The sequence below is a fragment of the Trachemys scripta genome, chromosome 16 (genome assembly GCF_013100865.1).
Source record: "Trachemys scripta elegans isolate TJP31775 chromosome 16, CAS_Tse_1.0, whole genome shotgun sequence".
In the NCBI taxonomy this organism is placed as follows: Eukaryota; Metazoa; Chordata; order Testudines; family Emydidae; genus Trachemys; species Trachemys scripta.
The window spans coordinates 27,386,575-27,402,699 of NC_048313.1; the positions used below are offsets into that span (position 1 = coordinate 27,386,575).

The 16,125-nt window shown below is 53.4% G+C and overlaps 2 protein-coding genes across 2 annotated transcripts in view; both read left to right on the top strand.

The window, feature by feature from the left end:
• Positions 1–16,125, top strand: part of LOC117888488 (adhesion G protein-coupled receptor E3-like) — a 255,697-nt gene that overhangs the window by 193,508 nt on the left and 46,064 nt on the right. The gene's annotated exons all lie outside the window — the stretch shown is intronic.
• On the top strand, positions 259–11,328 carry LOC117888493 (adhesion G protein-coupled receptor E3-like). The gene is made up of 14 exons (XM_034791949.1): positions 259–652; positions 1,060–1,191; positions 2,578–2,645; positions 4,544–4,648; positions 5,368–5,545; positions 6,075–6,194; positions 6,786–6,988; positions 7,645–7,815; positions 7,984–8,178; positions 8,687–8,949; positions 9,694–9,760; positions 10,528–10,619; positions 10,888–11,056; positions 11,168–11,328. The coding sequence occupies exons 2-14, from the start codon at positions 1,182–1,184 to the stop codon at positions 11,312–11,314; spliced, it is 1,788 nt and encodes a 595-aa protein (XP_034647840.1). The 5' UTR covers positions 259–652; positions 1,060–1,181; the 3' UTR covers positions 11,315–11,328.

Sequence of the window (16,125 nt, forward strand, 5' to 3'; positions counted from 1 at the left end):
ATTTCCCCCACCCATCTCTCTCTCCTCCTTCCTTTCCATCCCCAGAGCTCACCTGCCCCCGGCTGCCGGATGATGACAACTCTACCGAAGCCAAGGTGAGTGGGGCACAGACCCCGGGGGGGGGGGNAATAAACCTTCTGCTTTACTGGCTGGTTGAGAGTCGCAGTGAATCTCGGGAAGAGGGGTGCAGGGCCCTGACTCCCCCACACTCCGCAACAGCCATCTGCACTCATATTGCGGCACTGGGCATCGCCAGATCCGCTTGGTAGCTTTAGCAAGCAGCAGGCGCGTGTCCTGGCAGGGCTGCTTTTCCCTTCCCAGCTGGAGCGGCTCATTCCGGACAATAGCCAACTCGCTCCCGTTCGCTGACCCAGTCACTGAACTCCTGGCTCTAACCAGCCCCATTCCCCAGCACACGGTGCATGTCGGACGCCTGGATTATCCCCCAGCAGCGTCACCCCAGTGCCCAAGGTACAGCTCCTAGATCAGCCTGACCTAGCGCTTTCTCTCTCCTTGCAGACATTGACGAGTGCCAGCAAAACGCCACAATCTGTGAGCCCCACGGGACCTGCATCAACATGCCAGGGAATTACATGTAGATGCGGTTGGGGATTTGGGAAGAGTCAAAAGGATCCGTCTCAGATCTGCACAGGTACAACGGGAGTTGGAAATAGTCATGTCAAAGGCATGATGTTTCTGGCTTTTCTGCAGTGTTGTTAATGTGTGGCGTTTCCTTAAAGCCCCACCTCCCAGAGTCACGTGATTCCGCTTTTGGCTAAAATCAAAATTAGGGCCTGGTCCACATGGCAGAGGGAAAACTGCCAAACATTACGCTGGGGTGACTGACAGCTCCCAAACCAGAGTCAAACAAAACAAAGCCAATTTTGTCACTTTTTTGCAGCCTGGCTCAGGGTTTGGGGCTTTTATTAATTGCTTGGCGTTGGCGATGCTGTTAATGCACGGCCACTGAGCTTACCCAGGATCTCCATGGTCATTCACCCCCCGTGTGCCCTCACCCGTGCTGTGTGTGACACCCTCCTCCCCCCTTTCCCCTCTCAGACATCGACGAGTGCCGCAAGACCCCAGGTCTCTGCAGCCCCAAGGCCACGTGTATCAACACCTACGGAAGCTACTGGTGTAAGTGCCGGGCCGGCTACGTCCCCTCCACCAGGAACTCAACCATGTGCGAAGGTGGGTCCTGCCGTGGGGCGGACGGAGGGGACAGCTGGGGGGGCTAAGCAGGGTCTGGGGTTACACAGGCAGAGGTCTTGCCCAAGGGGACAGTGAACTGAGAACTGGTCTGGGATGGTGAGCCAGCCCCCCTGCCTCCCATGGACAGGGTCCCTCTAGGTCTCAACCCTAGCCAGGGAGGGCTCAGCTTCAAGGCCCTGACCTCCCCACAGCCCAGCCTGTGTATCCACTGGGGTGTTCCCGGTTGTCTCAGAGCAGGGCCAGCTCTGGCTTTTTTGCCGTCCTAGGCAAAAAAGCCACCCGCCGCCCCCCCACCCCCTCCAGCGCCGCGGGGAGGGCGGCGAGCCCAGTCATGGGCCAGCTCTTGGGCCGGAGTGCCCCGCCGCGCCGCCCCCCTCCAGGCACCGCCCCAAGCATATACTTGGTGGGCTGGTGCCTGGAGCCGGCCCTGTCTCAGAGCCACAGCCACCAGCGTGCCCATGTCTGGCTCTGGGAGCGGAGCAGGGGTCACTCCAGGGCCAGGCCAGAATTACACTTATCTGCACCAGAGCCAGGCCGGGGAGTGGGTGAGCAGGGCTGCCAGGGGCCAGGTGTCTCTTCCCTAGGGTTGCCAACTATCTAATCACACAAACCCAAACACCCTTCCCCGCCCCTTCTCTGAAGCCCCGCAGCACCCACTGCATCCCTCTCCCTCCATCGCTTGCTCTCTCCCACCCACACTCACTTTCCCCAGGCTGAGGCAGGGGGTTGTGGTGTGAGAGAGGGTGCAAGCTACGGGGTGAGCGTGGGGAAGGTGGTTGGGGTGCAGGTGGGGGTGTGGGGTTCAGGCTCCGGGAGGGGGTTTGGGTGCTGGAAGGGGGCTCAGGGCTGGCATAGGGGTTGGGGCGCTGGGGGGTGCAGGGTGCTGGCTCAGGGATGGGGTTGGGGTGCGGGAGGGGTGCGCGATACAGGCTCTGGGAGGGAGTTTGGGTGCCAGACGGGGATAAGGTGGCGCTTCCCTCGGGTGGCTCCCAGCCGGCAGTGCAGTGGGGCTAAGGCACGTGTAAAGGTGGGTTCTCCCCAGCGGGCAGAGGCATCTGTACCCAGCTGGTCTCTCTGCAGAATAGATGGAAACACGTCTAGAAGCCTTGGTGACAGGAGCAGGAGGGACAGGCTATGCGGAGTGTAAATGGAGGGGAGAGAGAGACAGAGTGAGACAGGGAGGAAGGGAGGGAGTTTTGTAGCAGCCGCATGTTAAACTATTGGCAGCGTAGGACTGGCATGTGGACAGAGAGCAGCCATCGGGGTGGGGAAGAGAAGGGGATTTTCCCCCAGGCAGGAGTGAGTTGAGATGAAAATCTGATATGAAAGCGCTAACGTCTGCTCCTCTCTTCCCATCGCTCCAAGTCCCCAGCATTAACTCCAGCGCTGAGTTCGAGGGAATCAAAGAAACGTGCAGGAATTTCTCTCTGCAGGTACGTTCGAACCCATCATTCATTTGTCGGGGATTTTGCCCTGTGTTTTGTACCACCAATATGGAAATTCCCAGACAAAAACCTTTGCTGTTGGTATTACGGTGACCCCTGTAAACCTCATCCAAGATCAGGGCAATTCTGTGTTTGTTCCTTTCATCGCTGGGACTCGATCCTCCTCATCCTTCTAGTAAAGCGGAAGAATTACTTCTCGTGTCTTGCTTACAACGCTCCTGCTAATACAGGGGTTCTCAAACCGGGGGTTGGGACCCCTCAGGAGGTCATGAGGGGATTACATGGGGGGTCGCGAGCTGTCAGTCTCCACCCCAAACCCCGCTTTGACTCCAGCATTTATAATGGTGTTAAATCTAAAAAAAAGTGTTTTTAATTTATAAGGGGGTTGCACTCAGCGGCTTCCTATGTGGAAGGGGTCACCACTAGAAACGTTGGAGAACTACTGTGCAAATACATCCCAGAATGAGGTTTGTTTTTTTTGCAACAGCATTACACTGTTGACTCGTATTGAGCTTGTGATCCATTATGACCCCAGATCCCTTTCCGCAGTACTCCTTCCTAGGCAGTCATCTCCCAGTTTGTACGTGTGCAACTGATTGTTCCTTCCTAAGTGGAGAACTTTGCATTTGTCCTTATTGAACTTCATCCTATTTACTTCAGACCATTTCTCCAGTTTGTCCAGATCATTTTGAATTTTAATCTGATCCTCCAAAGCACTTGCTAACCCTCCCAGCTTGGTATCGTCCGCAAACTTTGAGTGTCCTCTCTATGCCATTATCTAAATCATTGATGACGATATTGAACAGAACCAGACCCAGCACTGATCTCTGCGGGACCCCACTCGATATCCCCTTCCAGCTTGACTGTGAACCACTGATAACTACTCTCTGCGAATGGTTTTCCAACTAGTTATGCACCTACCTTAGAGTGGCTCCATATAGGTTGTATTTCCCTAGTTTGTTTATGAGGTCACGTGAGACAGTGTCAAAGCCTCACTAACGTCAAGATATACCACGTCTACTACTTCCCCCCCATCCACAAGGCTTGTTTCCCTGCCAAGGAAAGCTGTCGGGTTGATTTGACAGGATTTGTTCTTGACAAATCCATGCTGACTGTTACTTATCACCTTATCATCTTCTAGGGGTTTGCAAATTGATATCAAAACTTCTAAAACTTCTGTAGCTTTGCTAGTCGCTGGTCCCAGACTTACACGCCCATTGTCTTCCTGAGGAGAGCATTGAATCTACAGACCATATACTCTGATTTCTTCTGCTGATTTTCATGCCGTTTCTTTCCAATATGCATCTCCATGTCTCCCTGCATCTTCCTTCATTTCCTCTTTCCTCTCCCCCCACGAGCACTACGTCATCTGCAAAAATGGGGGGAGGGATAGCTCAGTGGTTTGAGCATTGGCCTGCTAAGCCCAGGATTGTGAGACCAATCCTTAAGGGGGCCACTTGGGGATCTGGAGCAAAATCAGTACTTGGTCCTGCTAGTGAAGGCAGGGGACTGAACTTAATGACCTTTCAAAGTCCCTTCCAGTTCTAGGAGATGGGATATCTCTATTAATTATTATTAAAAGCAGGTTCCCAGGGACTCCTCTCTGTCTGCTTTCTGTCAATGCCTCCAGCACCGACGTGAACAAAAAGGGGCTTAGTCCCAAGCCTTGATCTATTCCAGCTGTTACTAGAAACTGTTCCCTTTCGCCACATGAACCTCGCGCTGTGGCAACAGCACCATCGTACATGTCCTGGACACGTCTGATATAAAAGCTTTATTCACTCCATGAGGGGTGTCAGGATCAGGCCCCTGCATAAAGCAAACACCAATGTCGGTCGCCCTTCAGCGCCTGCAGAACTCACCCTCTGCCCTGGGTCTCTCTGCAGGGAAAGTGGAGCAGCAGAAGCAGCAGTTTTTGCTCTTTCTTTAATTCGACATTAGACATTTTGATGTCCACGTTCGGAGATGGGAATACGGAGTTATCACTGGAGGTAAGAGGCTCCACCTCCTAAATGTGCCCTGCAGACTAGTGCCCCTGCGTGTGCCCCAGACCCTGTGTGCTGCTGTGCTGGGTTAGGAGTCTCACTGGGTTGTGGGGGAGGGAGACATGTAGATACTCTTCAGACAAGATCTGTGCCCTCCACTGCTGTGGGAAGCGGGCGTGCACCCTCTAGTGGTGTTTGTCTGTGTCTGTGTGCACATGCCCTGTAGCGGTGTGAGTGCACGTTTCTGTTTGTCCACCCACATGCGCCCTCTAGTGTTCAGAACAGAGGTGCTATACTGCTAACAGTTAATGGGGATTCTCCTTCAGCTCATCTGTCAGTGACCTGAGTTTTTCAGGCAGCAGGATCTGGGCTCTGTCCCTGCCCTGCCAGACATTTCTGAGCAGCTGCCGGATGCAGCATAGAGACAGCTTAGGCAGCCGTGGGCTTGTGACAATGTTGTTCCTTGGCATCTGTAATGGAGGAACAGGGGAGCGGGAGTGAAGAAGGAAGGACAAAGGGTTCTAGCCCCAGTTGGCTTCAGGTCCCAGTGGGGCCCCGAGTCAGCCTCAGTGGACCCCCTTTGTAAAGGGCTCCCACTCTGAGAGCACTGCAGCCCCCTGAACTGGGAGAGGCTGTGATGCCTGATGACCCCTGGGAACACACGGGACGTGGCACCTGAACCCCTGGACTCTTCGCTCCCAGGGCTTTTCCTTTCCTGTCCCCAGAACGTGACTCTCCGTTTCAGTGCCCTCCTGAACAGCACCTCCCTCTGGGATGGCGGAGACAAGTGGGAGGTGGGGTCAGCCGTGACGGTCCTGCTGCAGAGCGTGGAACTGGCCACGCTGGCCACTGCGCTCCGGTCTCCAGAGAGGACAACACAGAATGTGACGACAGAGTCTCTGGGTGAGGGGGGACGTGTGGCTCTTGGCGCCACCTGCTGGCTGCCGTGAGATATGGGGTTACACACTGTGCCCCAAATCCACTGGAAGTTGGAGCCTATATACCATTGTGGATGTGAGCCTGTGTTCAGTACAGACACAGACCAGCACTGCCCCTGCACCAGGAAATATAACCCAGCCCCGCCAGTGCCCCCAGGAGCAACAGCAATGCCCAAGAAGGCTTTAAATGTAATATTTGGTATTCCACCAAGAGGGGCTGCCATGCTGAGCCAGGACCTCCCCCACTACTCCCCCTTCTGGGGACGCAGCATCCACAGGGAGACAGAGACAGAATGGGGGGAGGGGATACGGGGGGTGATCAGTGGAACTGGGGGGGGCTCCAAACTTCCCCTTCCCACAGTGCAAAGTGCCCTGAAGCCCCCCGGCTCCAAGTGGAGTGGGACGGGGGTGGATCTGGCCCAGAATGGACAGATTCCCAGGGAAGGGGTTTCACAGCGAGGGGCTCTGTCATTCCTCACCCCCACCCCCTACAGCTGTCCAGACACGGCTCGTCACAGGGAACTGCAGCCGGGACAGTGAGGTCTTCATGCTGAGAGCTCACGAGGAGACGATGGTCGTGCACTGTGATACAGTCACCGGGGCAGCCACACAAGGTACCATCCTGGGGATGGAGACACCAAGGGCCCAAACCACTGCACAGAGCGGTTCCTGGGCACTGAACCCCAGTCTGGGTTCCCCCGTTCCTCCCTTCCTCCCCATGGATCCCCAGGCCGGGCCCTGGCCTCTGTCTCTAGCCCTGGAGGGCTCCTTGCTGGCTGAGCCAGTGGTTCTCAGGCTGTGGCCATGGAGCTGACACCTTCGTTCCTGCCTGTCCCACAGCTTGAGCCCCGAGCAGTGAGGAGTTGGGGCGCAGAGGGGAGACGGCTAATGAGAGGGTCTCTGGTATAAAGTGGGCCCAGAGAATGGAAAGGGCAGGGACGCCCTAGTCTAGCTAGACCCCCATATGGAGATGTGGGGACCAAGGTAACGTGTACCCTCAGCTGCCATATTCAGGGCCCCGAATCCTCCAGCACCGAGGGAGGAGGTAGCACAGTCCAGTGGTTAAACCTTAAGAGTTGTGGCCAGGATCCTGGGTTCCATTCCCAGATCTGCCACAGACTCACTGTGACCCCTGGGCACCCGGCCGGCTCCTTCTTTGCCATAGAGACCCCAGCTCCCTAACGAGGGATCATCTCCTCTCCCAGCAGGTTTGGGGGCTGCTGCTTTTATTTCCTACTCCACCCTGGACTCCATCATCAGTGCGAGACGTCTCAGCGAGGGAAATCTACCGGCTGGTGGGAAGCTGGAGAAGAGTCATCTCAACTCCAGGGTGGTGAGTGGGGCCGTCGGAGACGGGAGACCCATTCACCTCTCCAGACCCGCAAATTTCACCCTGCGCCACAGACAGGTGCATGAAGGAAGAGCCTCTCACTTTGCTCCATATCTGTGGCTCCAGAGGGGCCTATAGAAGGCACCATCTCCTGCCGGGCATTTGGACTGTGCTGCCTTTCTGGCTATCGATGGTCCTGAGAAGAGGAGGCCTCCTTATTCCTGACTCGTTGGGCCTATTTTCCGGGAGGAGGTTACCGGGGGGTCACACCATGACACATGGCTGTGCAAAGTGCTCAAGGGTAACAGCTCCGCCTAGCTCACCCCTGAGCCGGAATAACTGGAAAGCCGCTTTCTGTAAAAATTGGGGTTCAGGGAATCAGCATGAAACACTTTGATACGGTAATGAAGTGGTTAGGGTGCATATGTGTATGTGTGCACAGAGCACTGCCCTCTGCTGGATGCAGTCAGAACTGCTCAGCCATGTGCCATGTTCCTTATAGTGCTAACAGCTAGCAAGGGTTTATTTCGCTTGTGCTCCAAAAGCAGGGCCTGTGATTTTGGAGCAGCGGGATCTCCGTTCTCTCTCTACTGTCACCGGGATGGCCCCAGTGGGCACTGGGGGCTGCGTGGGGAGAGCCATGGAGCTGTAGGTGGCCTCAGGTTTGCTATAGACTTGTGATAACAGAAATGACGTTCCGTGGTCCCACGAGGATGATTCTGTTGTATTTCCAGGCCAAAAAAGAGGAGGAAGAGGCTCTCTGCGTCTACTGGAAAGTAGAGGCTGAGAAGGGCAGCTGGTCTCCGGACGGCTGCACCGCCGTGCACACGAACAGCACTCACACCACCTGCAGCTGTGACCATCTCTCCAGCTTCGCCGTCCTAATGGCTCCCACCACAGTGACGGTATCTCACCGTGAGACTCGGATCACAGGGCTGGACCCTGAGCTCCGCACTCAGCCGTGGGCAAAGCTCTCCCTGGAGTGACTGGAGGCTTTGCTGGGGAAAAGGCTGAGTCAGAACCCAGGGGGCTGGGCTGAGGTCACTGGTGATTGTCCCTTTGCTGTGTTACAGGAGAGTTACCCACTGACCATCATCACCTACGTGGGACTGACCCTCTCCCTGCTGTGCCTCTTCCTCACCATCCTCACCTTCCTCCTGTGCCGCTCCATCCGCAACGTCAGCACCTCCCTCCACCTGCAGCTCTGCCTCTGCCTCTTCCTGGCCGACCTGCTCTTCCTCACCCCAGTGACACGCACCGGTAGTCAGGTACAACCTGATTCTCCCCTGTTCTGTTCCTCCAGCAGGGCTGGGGTATGTGGTTTGAACCCCTTTGTGCTCCCTGGATTCTAGGCTGTGCAGGACACAGGGGGGATTCCCAGGGGGGGATTTTCCCACCCCATTAAGCCCCCTCACACTGGGCACAGTGGTCTGAGTGTCCCCAACCCCTGGAATTCAGCCAGTTCTATCCCTATTTCACATTCTCCCTGTGCCTCGATTTCTCTCCTATGTGACTTGCCAATGGTCACCCAGGGACTCTGTGGCAGGGCTGGGAACAGAACCTGGATTCCCTGAGCCCTGCTCCCCTGCTCTAACCACTAATCTCTGCTCCCTTCCTGCATCAGCAATGTGCACCCGCAGGAGCCTCCATAGACCGAGGAACCTGCTGTCTCTGGGTCACGGAGCGCTATAACTGGAGAGCTCTGCTAACAAGAATCCCGGTGTGACCCCCCTGGCAGGTCTCCCCCATACTCAGCATTTCCCTTCCCCACCGCAGTGTCCCTGGGCTCTCTGTCTCCCACACGTGGTGTGTGCTGTCATTGCTGGCCTCCTACACTACCTCTTCCTGGCCTGCTTCAGCTGGATGTTGCTGGAGGGGCTGCACCTCTTCCTCACCGTCAGGAACCTGAAGGTCGTGAATTACACCAGCGCCAGCCGGTTCAAGAGGAGATTCATGTACCCGTTCGGCTACGGATTCCCAGCCCTGGTGGTGGCGATTTCTGCAGCGGTGAATCCTGACGGCTACAGAACTTCCAAACAGTACGTGCAGCGCCCATCCCGAAGAGGAGCTGGGATGTGGCTTCCATGCGCTTGTCCGGCTCACCCCAGGTCTGACTTGAACCTAGATTTCCTGGCTCACCCTGCCTGGGAGCTGAATGTCCCCCGGGACCCTTCCCATCCCCAGGGACACTAAGCTGCCCCGAGCGCTGTAGTTGAGTTGCCCACCTGTCAGACATCTACACTCCTCACCCCACTGATGATGCGGAAGAACAAGCCAGAAAGATCCCAGCTCGACTCCCAGCTCCCAGGCTGGGTTTGTGGGGCTGGTGGGCAGGAAACAAATGCACCTTCTTCCTGTGTGCAGATCCCTGAGGATCCCCTCTCTAAAGTGAGCGACTCACTAAAACAGGGCGTGGCGTGTTCTAGACACCCCAGGCCAGATCCTCAGCTGGTGTAAATCAGGGCAGCTCCACTTCCTTCCGTGCAGCGAGGCCAATGTCCATCCGCTGCATGTCTGGCCCCCCAGCAATACTGCGCCCATCCACCAGAACGGGTCATTGAGGAGGTGGAAGAGGAAGTGGTGTCTGAAAGCAGGAGATGCTGAGGTACATGGGGAGGGCTGTTTATCTGCTGCCCACAAGAGAGTCGGCCATGTCACAGGCAGGCTGAGATCCATCTCGCTTTTGAGAGCCAACTGCCCTGTGACACCCCCTCTCTGCCCCCGGGGCTGAAAAAGGGCAGTAATCCCATTAACGTCACCTTCTTCTTCCTCCCTCCCGCTAGCTGCTGGCTCAGCCTGGAGAGAGGCTTTCGTTGGAGCTTCCTGGGTCCAGTCTGTGCCATAATCCTGGTGGGTACCTCCCAGAACCACAGGGCCCCATTCTCCTCTCACCTCTGCCACCCCATTGATTTCAGTGAAGCAGGGAGGAGAACGTGGCCCATAAAACACAAGGAAAGTCCCAGTTAGGTCCCACCTGGCTCATCTGCTGTGGTCAGTCCCGGGATTAGTCCCTGTGCTGTATCCCCAGGCCTACAGCCTTTACTCAGGCACAGCTCCCATGGACGTCAGTAGGAGTTTTCCCAAGTGAAGACAGAAGAGTTTGGTCTACTCTAGTTAATGACCCAAGGAACGAGGAAGGGAGAAGGCTGCACTCTGCAGTGTTTTTTGTAGGGAGGGAAACAAATGTCCCTAAATATTCCTCCATACCCCCTGGGGAAGTTGCGGGGAGGGGAAATTGTTACAGCCTGAAGGTGGCAGGAAGTATTCTAGAGTCAGGATCTGGAATCTCTGAACCAAATCCTGCTCTCAGTTACCAGTGTAAACCCAAAATAACTCCTGACTCCACTGGAGAGGCTCCATATTTAACTCTGAGCAGCATCTGGCCTCTGTGATCCCATTGATCCATCTCAGCCCTGGCTGTGCTGTCAGCTCCATGCATGGGGGGGCCGAGAGCTGCCAGGGGATATTACAGGAGAGGGGATGATTCCCACCGGAAATGTAGAGTCCCCGGTTGTGCAGTGTTTGGCTCGTTCCCCTGGGATCGTTCTCTGCCTCAGCTTGAGTCACCGGCCCCGGATGGGATGTTTTACAGGAAATATTTCCCACTCTTCCCACAGATAAATATAACGTTTTTTGCCCTGACCCTGTGGATCCTGAGAAACAGACTCTCCTCCCTCAATGCAGATGTGTCCACCCTCAGAGACCACAGGTGAGATGGCAACAAAATAATACTGGAGGGTCAGATGCCTTGGTTTGGAAGATGCTTGGCACTGGGAGAGTGTGAGGGATTGCAGGAGGGGAACAGCATATCTAGGATCCATTGGAACGAATTCACATAGTGTTTGCATTGACAGTAACCCTGTCCCACACAGGAAAGCCAGGGCCGGTAGCTCCACCCCACTCTGCCCAGATCCTCCTGACCCAATTGCTCTCCATAGATTTATTGTAACGGGATCTCTCCATCTGCCTTTATCCAGGTTACTGACCTTTAAAGCCATCGCCCAGCTCTTCATTCTGGGCTGCACATGGAGCCTTGGTCTCCTTCAAGTCGGCCCAGCAGCCACGGTCATGGCGTATTTATTCACTATTGTCAACAGCCTGCAGGGAGCCTTCATCTTCCTGGTGCACTGTCTCCTCAATCGCCAGGTAATGCCCACGGCCCATCAGCGCCCACCCAGCACCTTCACCTTCACCAGCCATTTTTGATCTTCTCAGAGTTAGTTACATAGTGCAGTGACAATGTCCTTCATTCTCCAGGTGAGAGAGGAGTACAGGAGATGGATCAAGGAATTCCGAACGTCCAGCACGAAATCTCAGACATCCGATCTATCCATGTCTGCTGTCCCCACCACCAGCACCAAGACGGTAAGAGGTCCTCTGCTCTGTTCCAGTACCAGCCTGTGAAACAGTCATTTCTAGCTGGGTCTCATCACTGTTGTAAAGGTGCTTTGCCCCCCGAATGATGCAGGATTGGTTATGAGCCAGTTGGGAACGTCACAGCAAGTGTTAGTGAGAGTTGGTCACTATCCAGGAGTACCCTAGATGTCTTAGGCACCAGAACAGAATGTCGTGTCCTGGCACCTCCGCGTTCCCTTCCCTTGGCTCTCTTGGGAGCTCCAGGGGTCACTCACTGTGGGCTAGGCAGGCATTGGCTCTTGCAGTGTAATGATCTGAATAGATCAAATTTTCCCCTGGGATTGAAACCTTGTCAGTGCAGACGGATCATCCCCAGTGAGCAGTCAGCACTGTGAAGAATTTCCCTTGGCTCCATTATCCCTATGGGTCAGGCTCCAGGGGCTTCGTTTGTCGCCTCCCAGAAACAATTGGTCAGTTTGCACATTACACTCTCAGTGGCCTTGGAACCTATTGTCATTTTTCTGCTTTTCTTGCCAGGCGGAGTCGGCAGCAACCAGGGCCGGGTTCAATACCTAGGGGTTCCAATACAAAACCAAACCGGCTGGAGCCCCCTGTGACGTTGCACTCCATATGCTTTATGGAAATATGCTTATGAATATGACATAACTAGAATATACTTTACGCTAAATACCCCTTGTATGGTGTCTTTAGAAAGCTTGTAATCTACTAAGTGTGTTCATCCTGTTTGTTTGCATGTGTTATTTCTATATCTGGAGTTAGGAGAATAAGATATAAACCTGTATCATTGTTGAAAAACATAGTAAGTGGAGGCCATTAAGGGAGCTCCCGAAACAATCAGTTGTAAACGGCCTTAGTTACTTGAAAGCCTCCCTGTGTACGTGTGGGCCAGCCCATGGGGAATGGAGACCGGGGGTCTTACAGTGACATGTGACCATTCACCTGATAATGAAATCCATCTTAAACCTGGTACTTTTCCATTTCGAAGGAGGGGTGAGCTATTATCAGTAGGAGAAAAAAAACTTGATATATGCCATCGTGTGCCAGCAATGCCCTTCTGCCATGAACATTGGCCAAACCGGACAGTCTCTACGCAAAAGAATAAATGGACACAAATCAGACGTCAAGACTTATAACATTCAAAAACCAGTCGGAGAACACGTCAACCTCCCTGGACACTCAATTACAGATCTCAAAGTCGCAATATTCCAACAAAAAAAACTTCAAAAACAGACTCCAATGAGAAACTGCAGAATTGGAATTAATTTGCAAACTAGACACCATTAATTTAAGCTTGAATAAAGACTGGTAGTGGATGGGTCATTATACAAAGTAAAAACTATTTCCCCATGCTCATTTTCCCCCCTACTGTTACTCACATCTTCTTGTCAACTGTTGGAAATGGACCCTCCTGATTATCACTAGAAAAGTTTTTTTTTTCTCCTGCTGATTAGCTCACCTTAATGATTTACTCTCGTTACAGTTTTCCTGTTCTCTGTGTATATATATATATATATATCTTCCTACTGTATTTTCCACGGCATGCATCAGATGAAGTCACAGAGGCAGTTTGAAAGCCACACCCTAGTTAGGCAATGTCTTTGGTTGTATTGCCCGGCACTGGCCTACTCCTGCAAGGTGCTGATCAACGCCAGGGGGCGCTGGCAACCAACCTCGACTCCCATTGCAGGACAGCTCTGCTAATGGTCTGTAGCCTGACCCACAGCCCCACCCCCACATTTCTGTCCTGGGCATCCTCATTTCCACAGCTCTGCTGATGCCCCTTAATCCTGACCCACAACCCCGGCAATTCTAGCCCCGGGATTCCCCCCAACCCCCGTCACTGTGGTGCCCCTCAATCTCAATCCCAGCCCTGAGCTCCGCACCCAGGCAGAGCTGTGCCAATGCATTTCAATCCCACCTTACCCCCACTCGGCCAGCCTGCTAGTCCTCCAGTTACTGCTGTCTGCGCTACCAACTCTTGAGTAGAGGGCGAGACCTAGTGACGCCATTCGGAGCTGTCTCAGTGAGACGCAGCAGAAGGAGGAATCATGTAAAAGAGAGTGTGTCTAGTGGCAAACTAGAACCCTGTGAACAGAGGGGATGAGACTGAATGGACAAATGAACATACAGGGACTAAACCTCACACACGGAGAGGGCCAGATCCTCAGTGGGTGTAAACTGGCATCACTCTCGTAACTTCAGTGAAGCTCGGCCCATTTACTCTAGTTGGAACATGCGGTCTGTAAACCTTTCCAGTTCTGAAGATTCTGGGTTTTCCCTTCTGTTGGTAAACCGTATGGTCAATTGCTCGACCACACTTTGGTTCATTATGCAATATGCCCAAATAACCAATATCAGTGTGGTTTATTGTTAATACTCAGTAACAGCATATTACAGGAACAAAGGTTCAATAGAACTCCAATTTCCGGGAACGTCTCCTGCAGCAGGGCTGAATTTGTCTTACAAATAAGGCTTGTGTTCAAAGTCACACCCCTCAAGCCGTCCTTTTTATACCCAACCTGTTTACACGGAAAGAGGTCCTGTATGCATCCTCTGAGGCTAGTCTTAACCTACCATCTTTCTACCTTGTTTTTCTGGTACCACGCGGTACCCCTTAGATCTTTGTTCTGGACTCAGGAATTCCAGGTACGTCCTAGGCATCACAATATATATTGTCCTTATTTTTGGGACACTCCAGTGAGAGTAACTCCCTGCCTGTTACTACAGTAGAATACCCACAGGTGCTGATCCTGACAGTTTTCCTGGCTAATGCAAGATATCATGGGATAGCATAGGTGAACAAGACTATAGAAAGACACTGGCCACCATTACAGGCCATGTAACTGCTAGAGGAGTATATACAATGGAATGTTATATGCCTTAAGCACATACTATCCATATTAATATATGTAATTTGAATCATACCTATTGATCATGTGCTATATTAGCCTGGCATAGATGGGTGAACACTTCAGAAATAGATTTAACCAGACTGATGCGCAGTTCTCCCCTGGGATTCAGTAGCTGTTAAAGCAGTGGAAACCCATCTTTGATCACTCCACACTCTGGTCTCATAGTGAACCCATCTCAGCCAGCCCCAGGAATCTGGCCCAGTAAATCTAAGGGTGTTTCAGTGGATCTGGATGGAGTCTCAGGTGGTGCAACGTGAGCACTGAAGGGAGCAGAGGAAATTGCAGGTGACACCAATGTAGCGTAGGCCTAGGTGTGAATTCTAGTTCAAGGAGACATACCCGGGCTTGCTCTGACCCAGTGGCATGCTAGAAATAGAAGCGTGGCCGCATTTGGGCAAGTAACAGGAGAGGCTCCCTGCCCCGACTACGATNTTTCAGTGGATCTGGATGGAGTCTCAGGTGGTGCAAGGTGAGCACTGCAGGGAGCAGAGGAAATTGCAGGTGACACCAATGTAGCGTAGGCCTAGGTGTAAATTCTAGTTCAAAGAGACATACCCGGGCTTGCTCTGACCCAGTGGCATGCTAGAAATAGAAGCATGGCCGCATTTGGGCAAGTAACAGGAGAGGCTCCCTGCCCCGACTACGATCCCGTCCAAGACCACAGGTACAAAATCAGGGCAGCCAGCCCCTCCTGCCGCCATGGCAACACTTCTATTTCTAGCTACAGGAGAGCTAGAGCGACTACGTCTTCTTGAGCTGGAACGTTCACCTTCCAGCCCCAGCGCAGACAGACCCATGGGTCCCTCTGCACTCTCCTATCCCCACCCGAGTTCAGCCCATGGACTTTGTTCCACTCACCCAATGGATACGCGTCACCTCGGGCAGGGCCAGCTCTAGCGTTTTTGCTGCCCCAAGCAGCAAAAAAAAAAAAAGCTGTGATCACAAGTGGCGGCAGCTCTACCACCGCTTCATTCTACAGCAGCAATTCGGTGGCAGGTCCTTCGCTGCGAGAGGGAGTGATGGCCCCGCCACCGAATTGCCGCTGAACGGCCGGACGTGCCCCCTCTCTTCATTGGCCACCCCAGGCACGTGCTTGCTAGACTGGAGCTTGGAGCCGGCCCTGACCTCGGGTTTCCACGGTGACTTAGACACTATCAGGGAAGATCAATTCTGAGGATTCTGAGCTTTGTACCCTCCTTATCTTCAAGAAATTAGACAAGAAGCTAAGTCGACTCATGTCCTGTTGTATGTTATCGTATCAACCAGCAGTACTGCACACAGGAAAGCACCATCGTCTCAGCATGCCCTGCTCTCCTTCCTTCTGCCCTACCACTTCTCCCAGCTCCATAGCCATTTACTTTGCTGAGTACCTATGGGGGAAACTGACCACAGTGCAGAGGGCCTAGCATCACTTCACACAATCACATAAATGGGGAGTTGAAGGGACCGCAGGAGGTCAAACAATCCATCCCACTGCGATGAGGCAGGACCAAGTGCACCTAGACCATCCCTGGCAGGTGTTTGTCCAACCTGTTCTTAAACCCCCCCAATAACAGGGATGCCACAGCCTCCATAGTAACCTGTTCCTGTGCTGAACCATCCTTAGAGTTAGAAAGTTTATCCCAATATCTAAAATAAATCTCCCTTTCTGCTCATAGACTCATAGACTTTAAGGTCAGAAGGGACCATTATGATGATCTGGTCTGACCTCCCGCATGATGCAGGCCACAAAGCCGTCCCTACCCTTCCCTTGACTCTGCTGTTGAAGTCCCCAAATCCTGTGGTTTAGAGACTTCAATTAGCAGAGAATCCTCCAGCTAGCGATCCCTGCCCCATGCTGCGGAGGAAGGCGAAAAACCTCCAGGGCCTCTGCCAATCTACCCTGGAGGAAAATTCCTTCCCGACCCCAAATATGGCGATCAGTAA

Bases quoted from the DNA above. Each gene is read 5' to 3' on its own strand.
- LOC117888493 (XM_034791949.1), top strand. The intron at 5,546-6,074 runs GTGAGGGGGGAC...CACCCCCTACAG, and splicing joins TGTGACGACAGAGTCTCTGG to CTGTCCAGACACGGCTCGTC. The intron at 11,057-11,167 runs GTAATGCCCACG...TTCATTCTCCAG, and splicing joins ACTGTCTCCTCAATCGCCAG to GTGAGAGAGGAGTACAGGAG.